The following is a 15529-nucleotide window of genomic DNA, read 5'->3' as shown; positions in this document are numbered from 1 at the left end:
GCTGTAGATGAAACCGTGGGCCGCTAAAGACACAATCATGGCGTCCACACAGTTCTGAAGCATGCACGTGGCCTATGCCCAGAGTGGAAGCAAAACTGTTGAGCACCGCATCTGCTGTCTAGCGTCTGCTGCTGTGTAAACCTGGCTTGCTAATGCACAATCATGGATGGAAACTATGCAGTTCTGAAGGCACATAGCAAAAATGAAACTATTACTTGTAGTTTTGACCCGTCGCTATCAACGCAATCACAGATAGCATCCACGCAGTTCGTATGCGTGTTTTCGTTTTCGCTCAGCAAAAATGAAAACAAAACAAATTTGCTGCAGCCGCTGAAGCCTTGGTCGCCAACAACGCGTTTATGGAAAAATTGTGGATGGCAACCACGCCTTGCTGAAGGCCTGTGGCCATTTCTGTTGTTTGTGAACGCTGTTTTCACTCCTTTGTGTCGCATATTTGCGGCGCTTTGTGGTTGGCACACTCCAAGGATCGTCTGAATCAACCAGTTTGCAGCCAAATGTGACCGAATTAACGAGAGTTTGATGTCATTAAACAATACATGTGCCTGCCGGGACCTGAGAACACATCCGAATTATCCGGTTTTCTGAATTAACGGGGGTCGAATTAACGAGCTTTTACTGTACTGCAGTCATTCAGCCACCACAAGTGTAGTACATACTATATGTCGATTTGTCTTACCTTGGTGCTTTTTGGCTTTGCAAGATCCTGTGGCTTTATAATCGACATTATGCTTTAAGCTCCTAAAACTTCGACAAGTTGTACATTTCTGAATGCATAAATGCAGCAAATGCGTGCGTGCATGACCATTGTGAATTGCTGCATTATGACGCAATAATTTAGGTCAGAAATTAGTGAATTTGTAAAGCTGTGACGCAGCTTGGCAGCTTGAAGCCAGGCCTACACGTTTAGGTAAATCCGCGTGCTACTCATCATTTTCATACCTGCTGAATCTAGCGCCAGATTCTGATGTCGTGGTGATTTTTGTGCCATTACCTCCGCAAGGCGTTCCAGTCTCTGAGTTTCAGTAACGATGCATGCAGCGGGGTGTTGGTGGAGCCATTGCTTTTATACGGGCAGTGGATATTTCCTCCGTGATATTTCTGTACACTGATGACTGCTTTCAGCTTTAGTCTTATTTTTCAGTGAATATACAGTGAGTTGATTATTACAGATTATATAAAGACAGTAGACCCAAAATCAGATTGCAATGAGACCCTATGTTAACGCAGTCGACCCTCCTTGAAAGGAAGTCACATCTGACATGGAAATAGCCGTGTTACATCATACAGTATATAATAAACATTTATTTGTTGCACTGTAACAGGAAAAAGGCGAATTGATTCATTTCCTTCATTACAGTATATATTTGATGATCGGTTATTCATCAAGGTGTGACTGTGTGTGAAGCAAGAAGGGAAAGCTACCAAGAAACATGGGCAAAAGGCAACACAAAAGAAAACAAAAGATCAGCGCATTCAACAGCATACAATTCTCACATAATGGAGCTCAGTCAATTAGGGCTAATTGGTCCACATCATTTTATTTCCATCGTCCTCTATGTCAGATCAGCATAATATTGGTCCATGCACTTACATCACAGCCAATCACCCCTAGCAGTCACATTTGTAGCAGCACAATTGCATGTACCAGTTACATATAAGGGGAGGGGAGGCCACACTTTAAAACATCTTAAAATTTTTTGATCGATTTTGATGAAACTTGCTGAGTTTGTGTATATTTGTGTGTTGATTTCAAATATGCATTTATTTTAGTCAGTACAAAATGTGGTTTCTAAAATATCCAACATTTTTATGCATACACGGATTTTTTCTACACTAGAGAGTTACCTAAATAGACTGGGCGTGCAAACACAGACACAAGGAAGAATTCAAGACACTACAAATGCGGCGTTTGTGGTGTCCTGACTCCTTTCTTGTGTCCCTGTTTGCACAACCAGTCTTTTTAGAATGAATACTTACCAACTAGCTCAGCTCTTTGTTATTCTAGAGAGTTACAAAGTAAATCACATATCACAATAATCTGCAATAAAAATTATATGAAAACAAGACCGGATGTTTTGAACTGATTCAAACGAATGTCATGGTATGCTGAACATTCACGAAAAGGTCAAAATCAAGCTGGGATCATCTCACTTTCCCAGTACAAGTGTCAACAGGACTGGGAACAATGCGGAAGGCACCGTGAGTGGCGACGAGTCAGACCCGCTGTGGACCCACGGTGACTCGGCGTGCCCTTCACCGAGCAGTGCCACCGAGAGCAGCACCGATAGGGGAGCACCGGTTGCCTTCGACATCTCCAATCGGGTTAGCAGGTTTCTAGTTTCTTCTTCGTGCGAAGGCAATGAGTGAACATGTACGGCGAGAGAAGCGAGGCTACGAGGAGGCGAATGCCAGCTATTAATAATGATGCCAGTGAAACCAATTCTGATGCACGCATCTTGAGCGTCCGATTATTTAAACAAGTTCAGCAGTGGCATTGCGGTAAACTTGAGCAGAATGCATTAGTATCACTACCTTTAATTACCTTAAAAAAATTACTTCGATATTCAACATTGGTCGCAGTAGTCAACGTTAGACATTGGTCACAGACAGTGCTCTTATTGTGTGAGTAAATAAATTGCGTGAGTGGTGTGAGTAAATTGTGTGAGTTGTGGGGGCCAACAAACGTTTGGCTTCACACAAATTCAGACTCTTTCTTTTCTTCTTCATTCCTCTTGATTCACTGAAATGTTTTGTTTTCCAAAGCCCTTTAGAAAAGGCAGTTTAGAATGTAGAATGATTTATTTGCAAAATAAATTTTGATACAAGTACGGGTTGTGAGGCAATAGTTGATGTTCACTTCCCTTTAAAACGGGAGCGGGTGCAACTCAGATGGCGACAACAATTGGGGGGGGAGGGGGTTGTTTGTGGCAGTGTACTCAGTGAGGCACACAAAATAAGTCTCTGCAGTGCTTGAAATTTCACATTCACTTGCACAAAGTTGATTTCAGCAGTATGCTACTTCGTTAGAATGAATTCAGTCAGTGATTGTGGTTATTAAAGTTTTCAGCCATGGGGATTTTGACCTTCTGTGGCTGAGGTTCCTGCCCCATCCTCCTCTCTCCTGTAACTGACAGCTGTGGTTGACGATTGAATCTATAAGGATTTAGTTCGTCCTGAGGAAGGGCTTATCTTGTAATAAACTGCACAGCAGGACAGGACACTAAGAAAGAAGAGACACACATGTCCTGTGCGCAGTTTGTGAGAAGATGATCCCGTACCAACTCGCCCACCTGTCAACACTAGTGAGGGAGAGCTGTGGATTGTGTGATAGCTGTTGCTGCCACACGCTTCTCGGATGCAGGCCAAGCTGCCTCGGGGCATCGAGAACATCCGGCCGCACATCGAGCACGTGGACAACGTGCCCCTGCTGGTGTCCCTGTTCACGGACTGCACCCCCGAGGCCACCCTGGAGATGGTGCGCATCATGCAAGAGTACGGCGAGGTGGTCGGGTGCATCGGCAGTGCAGCCAGCCTCTACAACCTGCCCGTCTTCCTGCAGGCCGACTGCAGGTCAGGGAATGGGAGTTGCAGTGGACCGTGTAATAGACCGGCCGGCAGATCTAGCAGAGTGTTTTAGTTTGATGCTCCGCTCTGCAGCTAAGTGAAGCGGGAGCACGAATGCGCGTGTACGCTCCGCTAAGTCACAAGTGGGCTGGCGGAACGAGGCCCACGCTCTGCTTACAGGCAGCCTAAGCAGAGCACAGAGTATCGCTGCTGTTCCCACTAGCGAGGGTGTCGATGCATGCGCCCTCCCTCACGTGTGTGTTCACTCCTCGCATATTCCAAGATGGCTGCCTCCAGTGCCCACTGTGCTTTCCACATGCACGGCGGCTTCACGTTCACCTGCACAGTGCAAGCCACAAAAGCACTTTCGCATAGACAAACATTTGTGCTTACTTCGAATCGCTGAATTAAAGAAAGTGATGCAAAGCAAACAATACGGTGATGAAAACATCACTGGCACGTTAACGTCCAAACGAATTTTATTGGATCTGGAATGCGACTTCACTGACTATTGCGTGGCTATCTTCAAGTCTACACTTTATTTTTCATTCGCTGAAATGGACCGGCAATGCATTGTAAGCACATGTCTGAATGCTTCGTGAACAAGTGAGTTATGCTTGTATGTGTTTGATTTACTTTGTGAAAGTGACACAATGGTTTTTCGTTTTGTTTCACGAGGCTGAACTTGGCCAGAGGGCAGTGCAACTGCAAAAGGTCCGCTTGGCATTGGAAAATGCATAACTAAAACGAGAAAATTGGCCGCTGCTCCGCTGTAGTTCAGCGGACCAACCCAAAGCGAAGTGGGCCATAATAGTGCCAAACTAAAACACTCTAGTGACAGTTTAGCGCCTTCAGTACGCTAGTACACGGCTGGGTAATTTGCTTTTAGCTTGTTTCAAAATTAACTCAGAAGCGAATATGTAAAACAATTGACCTGGATATGATGGCCGACATGTAGGTACGAATGGAAGTAGTTTAGGTGTGTTATCATCATCAGCTTTTGCTTAATTTGGCAACAGTTATGTCTGCACCATTGTATCGTCACAGACAGCGAAAAGTGCCTGTAGCATGTCTGTTGAATGTCACAAGTTGTCACGAGAGTCTAGGGCACTGCTTCAGCATGCGAGCCAATGACATCGTTTTACGACTTCAGCTGTAAATTTCAGCCTATCGAAACGGTTTTCACGACAAGGAAACTGAGGAGATGGCTACTTTCTGCACGTACATGGAGGACCAGCCTATAGCACCTGATATTTAAACAAAAAAAATGTTTTTCATGCTGGTAACGCCCGATTTGGTAATCAGAACCGGCCTGATGAGCAGTTATGTCTGCAAATGGTCTTGTGCTTAGCGTTGCGCTGTTGGGTTGTACGGAGGCATTAACTAGTAAAAGCTTTGTGGTATGCACTGTAGAATGTACTCAGCAGTCAGTGCATTCCTCAGGCACACCTCACTACGCCGAATCGCGTACCATGGATAACGGTGCAGGTTATTATAAAATCAGCACTAACATGTAAAGCCATTCGTTATTGCTCTTTCTGGAGTGACTTTCATTGCGTGATTGTGAATCCTTATAAACATTTTTTTTTTTTTTGCCTGATTATTTTCTCTATTTTGGCCCGACATAATATTTACCCTGCCATATGCCAGTCGTTCAAAATAAGCCCTGTTCTGCTGTTCATCTTCTGCCGTGTTGAGCAAAATTTCGTTCTTTTTCTTTTCTTTTTTATCTTTTTTTTTCTTTTTCAATGGATTCAGCATAGCTCTGGAACCACTGGCCCCGCAGTTGTGCGCGCGGCAGCTCGCACCATCGCCACTGCCGTCGGCCAGGGTGTCAATGACTCCTCGGGCCCTGGCCCACACCCTTGGTTCGTTGCCCTGTGTGCTGAGCAGTCCGCGTGAGAAGAGCCTCAGCCTGTATCATCTCATCTGGGAGGTGGGCCTTTGATCTGCACCACACTTTAACGTCACGACAGTATGTAATGTGACAGGAAGAGTAGACGTAGGCGATACCAACAGTGGACTACAACAGGCATTACTCGACGGAGTTTTGTGGTGTTTTTTTTGTTTTTTTTTCAGCACAAAACTGACGAGGACGAAAGACCCGAGAAACAAAGAGACACAGATGAGCGCAGGTCGTGTCTCGGTCTTTCATCCTCCTCTGTTTCGCACTGAAAATAACTTGCTCAAGATCATAAACTAACTCACACCAGGGCCTTGCTGAGGTCGTAATACTTGATGCTTTACCACCCAAAGCAGAAATCGGCAAGCCCTCATTATGACCATGTCAGCACAGGCAGCCTGCTTCATTATAAGCAGTACTTCGTCACATGGGGAGAAGTTCTAAAAAAAGCCCATATCGCCCTCGCTTAGGTGGACCCACTCCAGCACCTTGGTCTTAAGGTGCTGGTATGGCGTAGTGCCCGAGGGGTTAGAGAGGACGTCCGAGAGCTCACTGGCAACATAAGGAGGAAGGGCTGAGGCGACATGGTAGTAGCGCGTCGTTTCCGAGACGATGCGGTACAAGCCCTTTAAGAGCATAACATGCGTTTCAGCATTGTGGGAGTTTGTAAGACGTATACTTATCATGCTGCTTGCATTTGTTGCATGCTTATATTGGCAGAACGAAAGAAGGATAGTGGATCAAGGTGTTGTTTCCTTTGTTATGTACAACATAAGAAAACCAACAGGCAGTGAATCCAAGGAAAGTGTAGAGGACATTACTTGGAGTCTTTAATTGTGGTGTAGTAATTATGATATCAGTGTCAAGAAATTAAAGTAGACAAAAAGACAAGTTATATGCCAAGTCACATTGCAGATTTGCTCCGTTATATATAAACACATTTACAGCAGAGCTGTTAAGCTTTTCGTTATGCCTTGTGGTGTCACCAGAAAACTATCGTCATGAGCGGCCTCTACCTTATAATGGCATCTCGTATCACCTAGCACCGGGAACAGCTACCCGGCACCGTGCTGTCCTGCTGTGCTTATTTGTCCAGCGTGGGATGAAATGAAGACCATGCTATTTAAGACATTGCTAACTAATACCACATTAATTAAGACCTTGCTAATTTAGGGCTTTGCTAATTAAGAGTACACTACTTAAGATCTTGCTAATTAAGACAATACTTGTTAAGGCATTGCTCATTAAAAGCAGGCTATTTAAGATCTAGCTAATTAAGTTCTTGCCAAATGAGATCTTGCTAATTAAAACTTTGCTTTCTCGATTGCGCCTGCCCCACTTTTCCTTCAGTCTTGGCACCACTAGTTCAAAGCTGCCTTTATTTTATAATTTATGTTCATTATACCACAGTTCAACTGTGCAATCCAGTCGTAACATTTAATGGTTTTCGTAGCTATTGTTAGTATATGCATATTCCCGCGGTGTCGCTCGTTCTTTACACCGATGGTAATGGCGGCGATGCCTGCAGGCACGCACTTCAGCCAAGCAGTGCGCAGTGCCATGCAGTTCCTACTCTGCTGCTGCCTGAGCCTGGCCCTGGTTCAGACGCTGGCTGCGCTGGTGGCGTTGCCACCCGCACTCTCGCCCGCGCAGCTGCTGTGGCTGCTGGGGGCGCTGCTGCCCGCGCTTGCACTTGCACTCGTGTTCGGCAGCAGCGCCCACGACAATCCGCGGGTCATGACCACAGCGACGGGCAAGAGTCACCCGCGTGTCAACCGTCAGGTGCGTTTCTGAATCGCGGACAAAGCTTACGTTGGCCTCTCTGCCTTTCTTTCATTCCCTTTTTCTCTCTTAAATCTGTGAGGTTATTGTCACAATGTGCTTTGAATAGCAAAGCTACGTACAGTTGCATCTCTTTATAACGACTCTGTATATTGTCACATCTATTTTTCTTTAACCTTATGGCATCAGAACTGTCAATTGGGCGAGTTGGTATACTTCCATCTGGAACGAATATTAGCGCGACAAAAACGAGGACGCTGTAGTCTGTCTTTTCTATTCTCGTCCTCGTTTTTGTTGCGCTAATATTCGTTCGAGATGGAACCTTTATGGCACTGACTGTGTCTGATCTAGTGGTCACTGTTATCAAGTTATCGCTCGGCACACTGTATCCAGAATGTGCACTCAACGAACAAAGACGAAAAAAGAAACGACGCAGACACAGCACGTCGTTCTTTTCCGTCCTTGTTCTTCTAGTGCATTAAAGAAAGTCAACATGAACTACCAACATGCCCAAGCATATGCGCTTTCATGTATCCAGAATTTCTTTAATGCTGTCACTCATTTCCTAGTGAAGAGACTTGCATAATCAGACTGCCTGCATGATGCATGTAGTGTAGCAAGCTGGATAGTCGAGCTTGTCGGTGTATGTGCTTTTGGTATGCGTTCATTCCGTGGTTGTTGCATGGTTTGTAGGATTAACTCACAGTCGTCTTTCTCGTTACCTTTGGTTGGCTGCATATGAGTGGTCCTCAGTTGTGCACATGTTGTGAAGCTTGTTTGGTGGAAATATGTAAAGCCTGTTCAGCATAATGTTCAGTGGCAGGTATCGTTGCACATTGTCAGATGTGCGTTAACGCCAGCGACTTAAGTACTCTAGAATATGCAGCTATGCATCTGCAGACTGCGTGCGAACTTGACCTGTGAGTTCAGGTTCGATGACAGTGCTCACAGCTCTCCTTCTAATGAGTGCAGCTCAGATATCTGGGCACATGTTTGCCCATTGAAGAGCGCAACCCCGAACTCGCACTTACGACAGTGTACAATTCTTCACTGTTCAGGTGTTGCGACAGTGCGCCGCACTTATGGGTATACCAATCACTAGGTGAAATTTGCTAGATTCACATACGTTTAAGAACACCTGAAAAACGCTCGTCAGCGCTTTACAGATATGCCTAACTCACTAGCACAGTTTATGAGCTTGTTAGTACGTAATAACACAGCAGTAGTATTAATTAAGATGCACACAGCACTTACATTGTCTTGCCCCTTCTGACTATGTTCTAATATACTATTGCTCTTCATATAGCCTTCTACATCAGACATGATCACTTTGTTCACACAAGGCAGGCTTCTCCGCAGCGTACTGGCAGATGGAGGCAGCAGGACAGGTGCAACCCACATTCACTTTCAAACATACACATTATTTTTGCTTCAGAGGTGCCGGTGAGTGTCATCCATCAATTTCTACATATTGTCCAAATGGACACATAAATGAAAAATGAATGAGGGCAAGCCCTGTACTTTTGTACTTTTGTGTAAGGTGCCTTTTTTTAGATCATTTATTTTTTTATGTTTGTTTCGTTTCTCTTTGACACAAAAGGTGGTGCTGTTCTTCATCTGCTGCTACTGTGCCAAGTTCTGCCCATCCGTGCTAGTCACACTGGCTTGCTTCGCCTTGGCGCTCGCCCATTCCTGCCAGACAAGCGGCTTCACCCCATGCTGGCCATTCTTCTCTCATGGAGGGTGAGCATTCATTCATTCATTCATTCATTCATTCATTCATTCATTCATTCATTCATTCATTCATTCAGCCTAAGGTGGAGGTTGCAGGCTCAGCTCCCACCATCTGCAAGTTGTTTCCTTTGCTTTCAGATCCTTTTATGTGACAGTTTTTATACATAAGTTAAGAACCTACGAATAAACTTCCCCTGTGCTTTCTTGCTTCATTTATCTGTTGATGCATACTTCATACTTGTGTTAATTGAATACTTTTACCATGTGTAATAATATTTGTTACACACAACCAAATGAATCGAACAGACAATTAAACATATTGGAGTGGTACACCGTCAACAGGCAACCGAGATGTCCACCTCTCGACATGAGCCTTTTCAAAAAAATTCCCCATATTTGTTATGAGACTATATTCATTACATGGTCAGTTTTCAGTAAAAAAAGATTATAGATATACCTGAATGCATACAATAATTTCACATATACATTTTCTTGGTGTTGATATTTGGCTACATCTTTGAAAAACGTACCGTTGTATGCTTTTCTTGGCTACAGCTACAGTCTGCAATTAAATTTAACGTTTTCTCATGTCCCTCATCCTGTAAATTTATGTTGTTGTCCAGTGTACATGCTATTTTATTAGTACTATGCGGTTTGTATTCCTTTTGCACAAGTTCTTGCAGCGAAACAGTGTTTCACTACGTCCCACCGACTAAACCCATATGAAGCCATTACAGTTCTGCAAATGTGAGCGAGCTTGGCTTGGCTTGGCTTGTTCCATCTGTCCATAACCCACCGCAGGTCATCCGAGGAAGCAACGGGCACTCCAGCCGTGTCCTGGGTCTCTGGTCTGGCCCTGTGCCAAAATGTCGCTGCCTTCTTTCTAGTCCTGTACTTCGGTGAGCATTGTTTGGTTGACTTCGCACGACCGTAAAGGCATTCACACCCAGGGTTGCCATTGGGTGGATTTGAAAAGGAGCCAGATTTTAAGCAAAAAGTAGCCAAGGTAGCCATACCACTTGATTTTTTTGCCAAGTTTGTACCCACATAGAGAAGAAGTGCTATTATGAGCAGCAATTTTATCATTGATCGATTAATAATTCAGACCGCTTTAAATAAGCAAGACCATAGAAATAAGAGCGCATTTTTTTCCCTCTTGCTTGGCGTTCAAGCCACAGATAAGCTGCAAAATAACTGTATAAATTATAACGAATTCAGTGCGCCTGCATATGGTTTATATAGAATAGATAAAGTTCTTGCCAGGTACAGAGTAATCTTGGAACATTCCAGCAAACATATCAGTAGGGGCATTAAACGTCAAAGCATTTAAAGCCGCAGACTACATTTGAGTATGTAGTAGATTAGGAAAAGTAAACGCAACAGACACAAAGAGACAAACGAAGCTATTGAGCTACGAAGCGGTACTGACAACTGTTCATTTAATGAGACAACGCCGATCTTATGTAGATATACACACGTGTGCATCAGAAAACAACAACCTCAATGAGAGTGCGGAAAAGATAGACAAACGCCTGGAGACAGCAGAGGCGGAGAGAACATAAGCATTTCTCGGCAAGAAACAGAACTTCATTCTGAGTAACAGAGACCGACGGCGTGTTAACACAGTCATCATTCTTGAAGCTTCGCATATTTAATAGCCCCTGGCTCTACAATCTCTCCTTCCAACCAACCATTTTTCCTGCCGATAATCTCAGCCTCAGATAACCTAGGAGAGCAGCCCCTGCAGCTACGGCAGAGAATTAGTAGGGATTGCATATAAATAAATACCTGTCCAACTTCAGAGAGTGAAATATGGTTGAAGATTAACAGTCCATCTTCATTTTCTTGTGGTTCTCTGTTTTGTCAGGTTCATATGAGAACACGTCCTGCGTATCAGAATTGAAAACTTGCGCGTACCATCAGCATAGATCGCGGACAGCACGACCAGCGTGCTAGGCACACGTTTGCCGACACGCGTGCAACAGCCACTCCGTATTTGCAGGCGCACCGTGGTGTGCGTCGGTGCGCCAGCCTGCTGTTGGGGGGAGGATGAGCGCGTGCACTGGCTGACGCGGCAGAAAAGCTTTGAAACAATGTATTTTATGTGCAGATAATGAGAAAAATGGCTACATTTTGCGCTCAAAGCAAACGTTTAAAAAAGTAGCCAGAAAGTAGCCACGGAGCCAACCTGAAATTTTTCTCGGCAGAGTGGGTCGCGAAGTAGCCTGGAAAGTAGCCACCAACAGCAACCTTGTTCACACCGATCACTCTTGAACTCTTACATGACTGAGGTGGTTGCAAATGTTCTGGCATACTGAAATCGAGAAGCGGCCAGTCACAAATAGTCACAAATGGTCGCTTATGTCCCAAAGCAACTGTAAGGGGCCTGCAACACTCTTCCAAGTGACCATCAAATTACTTCGTTAAAGGAGTTTATTGCCTCGCGAATCGACTGCCGCAAAAATGTTTAGAATCCGTCTAGTATGAGCGGAGTTACCGAGATTTGTCGCATGCTGTAATTGCTTTCTCTCTTTCCTCGTCCCGGTTAGCGCGCTGGAAGCTAAGCAGGGAGGGATGGCTCGGGAAAAAATAGTTATGTCACGTCCACTTCATGACCTTGAGCACTTTTTTTTTTTTTCGAACGCATGGCTTACTTTCAGTGTGATAGAGAGCGTGCGCGCATGCACGTGGCGGCCTCTCGCGGCGGCCTCGGTAACTATATAGCTCACAATGCTCAAATCAGCCAATGGCCGTGAATTTAGGCATATGGCACGGTGATTTAGGTATATGGCATCATTTGTAGAAAGAATTGGGAGCGATTTCTGGCTGACTTTGAAAATTAATTGTAAATTCCAGGCCACATGCTACGCTGTAATGTTAGGCTCACGTGTTCTCAGGAGCCTCAACTACCGATCAGCAGCGTTTTCTGACCATGCTGGAAAAGTGTTGTAGGGCCCCTAGTCGCTTTAAACTCAATTCTGCGGTCACGTGACTTCAACTTCTGGCATCGAGCCAAGACAGTCATTTGTTAACAAAAAACGACTATTTGCGACTATTTCTAATCGATCGCTTTGGAACTTCAGTATGCTGGGAGGGGGAAATAATGTGTTGTGTTTTCACTATGTTTGCTCTTGGAGGGACGCCCCCCCCCCCCCCCCATGCGTAGGAGGGCACCGCCCTTGCGTAGGAGTAGTATACGAGGGCCTGCTGACGTGTAATATTCGGTGTAGAGCAGATGGGATGCTGCTTTAATGACTGCATGCGAAAGCGTCAGCCGACTGTCGACAGCAAATGAAAGCGCAAGTTTGCCTGCCCTCTGCAATGCCTGTATTCTTGGCCACAGCGTCATCTAAACGAGATATTGGGAATAGCCAAGAATGCATATGCCTGAGAGATTGAGGAACCATCTTGCATCAAAATAAATGTGGTGCCTGTGTTAGTGACACATCTGTAGCATTGTTTAGAAAAAAAAACCAATGGTGTAGCATGGATGGCAGTACGGGGGATTAAACACATCCCCCCCCCCAAGTAGCTTTTACATTTTGTATGCATATACATACTTGCATGAACACACATCAAGCTCTCCTCCCCGCCTACACCCAAAAATTAACAAATTTCGCCTACGCCCCTGTAAGAAACGTCACTGTTTGGTCATCGATACATTAGTGACAATGTAATGTGTAAATGTGAGGAAGGGTTTTTTTTTTCTCCCCGATTTGTACGCACCCGCCAATTTTGGCTGTTGGCTAGCTAATCATGTAACACCCAAGGTTTCATTGAAACCAGTTCGTAGTCTGTGCTCAACCTTTCTAAGTCTGTTCTCCTATGCATTCTTTTTTTTTTCCCCACTAGCACATCTATTAATACGTAACCAGATTGGACCAACAGTTCCTTCAAGATATTGTCACAGGAAGAATGTCGCAGTGTGGCAGCACTGCATTTGTGGTGATGCCATCAATCAAGAGGAGAGTCAACTCATGTTCTTAACTTCACTTCATTTTTCGAAAGCACAGTGGCCGAAACTGCTACGAGGTGATATTATATTTAATTATGCTTAAAGTGGCCTCTTGCATTATTCTTTTTATCCAAGCGCCTAACAGTGAGGTTTTGCTCTCGACTACAGCTTTTGTTGTGTTGCACGCACCACAAATGCTAGCAGAGATAGTTAAAGGCTCGTGCAACGCTGATGTCACTGTACTTCCCTCGACGCAGTCGTCATCTCCATGAGCTTCGTTCACCGGTCTAAGCCAGCCTGGAAAAGGAACCCAGCCACTAACCGGTGCTGGCTTGCCACAAGTCTCTCCGTGTAAGTCGCGCAACTTTGTGGTGTTTTGAACGTACGCAGACAAGTGTGGGCATGTCAGTCTTTGTTTAGATAGCCTTGTATGTTCGCTTGCTATTGAGTACACTCAAACCTCGTTATAACGAACACGGATGTTTAAATCTGGTCCCTGTAAATATACGCATCACTCTATGAGACTGGGCGCTCGTTATTTCGGACAGATTTGACCGCAAATCGGATAATTCGGCGACTTTCGCGCCGCTGGCGAGGCTCGGAAAACGAAAAAAGAACAATTCGGAACAAAAGTGAAGCTCAAACGCAGCATCGCCATGGACATCAATTATCGACTTGGCTTGGATTGAGACTGGTTCAACGCCTTTTTTTCGCGTGTGGGTTTTGTTGCTTTGTTCCCGTTGGTGTGCTGCATCGTTGATCGCCGATTTATCGAGGAACGATTCAGTACGGCTCCTTTAGCTTGATCGTTGCTGGTGCTTTTGTGCTGACTTCTCATGCGACCGCACTCTCCGCCGATGGCAACGCCGGCGAAGCGGCCCAAGTACGAGGCCAAGGACTTCACCACCAAAGCAGAAATTTTGCGTGCTCTGAATAACGGGCTCTCCTGACAAGAAGTGATGAAGAGTGATGAAAGGGGATCCTTCAATCGGCGGCAGGAAGCAAGGAACGAGTAACCGTACTTTTATCCCCCAACGTGACGGAACAGAGCGCTTGCCGCTTCTCGTTATCGGAAAGGTTCAAAAGCCACGCTGCTTTAAGAACATCAACAATCTTCCCGTGGATTACCGTGCCAACCGAAAAACGTGGATGACGGGTGAAACTTTTGCGGTACTGCAGACATCATTTGAGCTGCTGAGCACCTTGAAGGGCTCAGAAAAATTGTGTCCCCGCGAATTTCTGCTCGAAAACAGACAAGCATCCGCGATTACTTTGTTAAGTAAAGGTATGTTGAAAAAACTCGTGCATTTATTGTGTTTATTTCGGCCATTCGATAATTCGGACATTCGGTTAATTCGGACATTTTTTCCGGTCCCTAGAAATCCGAATTAACGAGCTTTTACTGTATAACGAGTTATTGGTTATAACGAAGTAAATGAAGAATAATCTTGTCATAGCTACAGTGTTACAAATAAACGTTTATAACGAATTTTCGGATATAACGAAGTTATTTTCGTGGCAGATGCGACTTTGTTATAATGAGGTTTGAGAATTGTTACGGGCGGGTATTTGGATCCATCCCACCGCTGCAACCAGTTGTTACGAGCGGCGTCGTTGGCCGACGCGGACTCCGGGGGTAGCGTGGAGCTGAGGGGCGGGAGTCGTACCGCAGGCCCAGGGATGTCCAGAACAGCAGGAAGCCGAGGCAGAGAGACCGGCGTTGAGGAAAACTTAACAGACGTTTATTTACAACATCATAGAGGACAGGATCGTCAGAACGACATCTAGTCCGACCGATCCGTCCCGAGCAGACGCTCTGCTGCTCCTTAAATACGCTTCATTCCCAAGATAGGGAAACTCCTTAATCGGCAAATGTCCAATCACAAACGTGCATGCCTTTGAAGCTGCATAACTAGCAAACGTCCAATCACAAGCATGCATGCCTTTGGCGGGTCCGTCTCTTCGACACATAGGTCACCGCCCCCAGTATGGCACGCCAGGGACCACTGCGCTCTCACTCTTCACGTCCGACCAGTTCGGAAGAAAAGGGGGGGGGGGACAATGCCACCTCGGGGAACTGATAATCCTTTTACGAACAAAGGCACCAGCTTTAACCAAAAGCACACTCGATGCAAATACGCGTCCCACGGAGGGGACCCGGAGGGGACCCGGAGGGGACCCGCGTGTAGCAGCCAGCTTCCCGCCGAAGCGCTCAGTTCAGGGAAAAGACAGCAGGTGTAGGTAAACCCTTCCTCCGAAATGAGGGGGGGGGGTGTCCAAGAAGCAGGAAAACTCGTTTGGAGACAGCTGGCCCAGGACCTTCGTATCTGCTTTGTAACAGCTTCCCCGGCGGCAGGCCGAGACCTCGACGTACAAAGGTTAACCACCTTTGTGGGGAGAGGTCGATGAAGACAATGCTGGTATGCCGAAGTCGTGCACACCCCGATGCTGCTCTACTGCATTCCTCTGCCACCTCCGGTGATCTCGAACATCTGGTAGCGTCGTCCAAGTTCGGAGAAAAGCTTCTTGCTCTGCTGGCCTACATTCCTTCTCGAAAGACAGCACTTGTG

The 15529-nt window shown here is 45.6% G+C and overlaps 1 protein-coding gene across 1 annotated transcript in view; it reads left to right on the top strand.

Moving 5' to 3' along the window:
• Positions 1–15529, top strand: part of LOC119398995 (transmembrane protein 94) — a 62098-nt gene that overhangs the window by 39640 nt on the left and 6929 nt on the right. The window contains exons 21-27 of the mRNA XM_049417494.1: positions 2181–2343; positions 3383–3591; positions 5344–5525; positions 7017–7270; positions 8871–9013; positions 9806–9903; positions 13217–13310. Of these exons, the coding sequence (XP_049273451.1) occupies positions 2181–2343; positions 3383–3591; positions 5344–5525; positions 7017–7270; positions 8871–9013; positions 9806–9903; positions 13217–13310 (1143 nt within the window). The remainder of the gene's footprint in view (positions 1–2180; positions 2344–3382; positions 3592–5343; positions 5526–7016; positions 7271–8870; positions 9014–9805; positions 9904–13216; positions 13311–15529) is intronic.

Source organism: Rhipicephalus sanguineus, chromosome 7 (assembly GCF_013339695.2).
Source record: "Rhipicephalus sanguineus isolate Rsan-2018 chromosome 7, BIME_Rsan_1.4, whole genome shotgun sequence".
Classification (NCBI taxonomy): domain Eukaryota; kingdom Metazoa; phylum Arthropoda; class Arachnida; order Ixodida; family Ixodidae; genus Rhipicephalus; species Rhipicephalus sanguineus.
The sequence above is the reverse complement of the archived record's forward strand: the minus strand, read 5'-3'. Positions and strand labels throughout refer to the sequence as shown.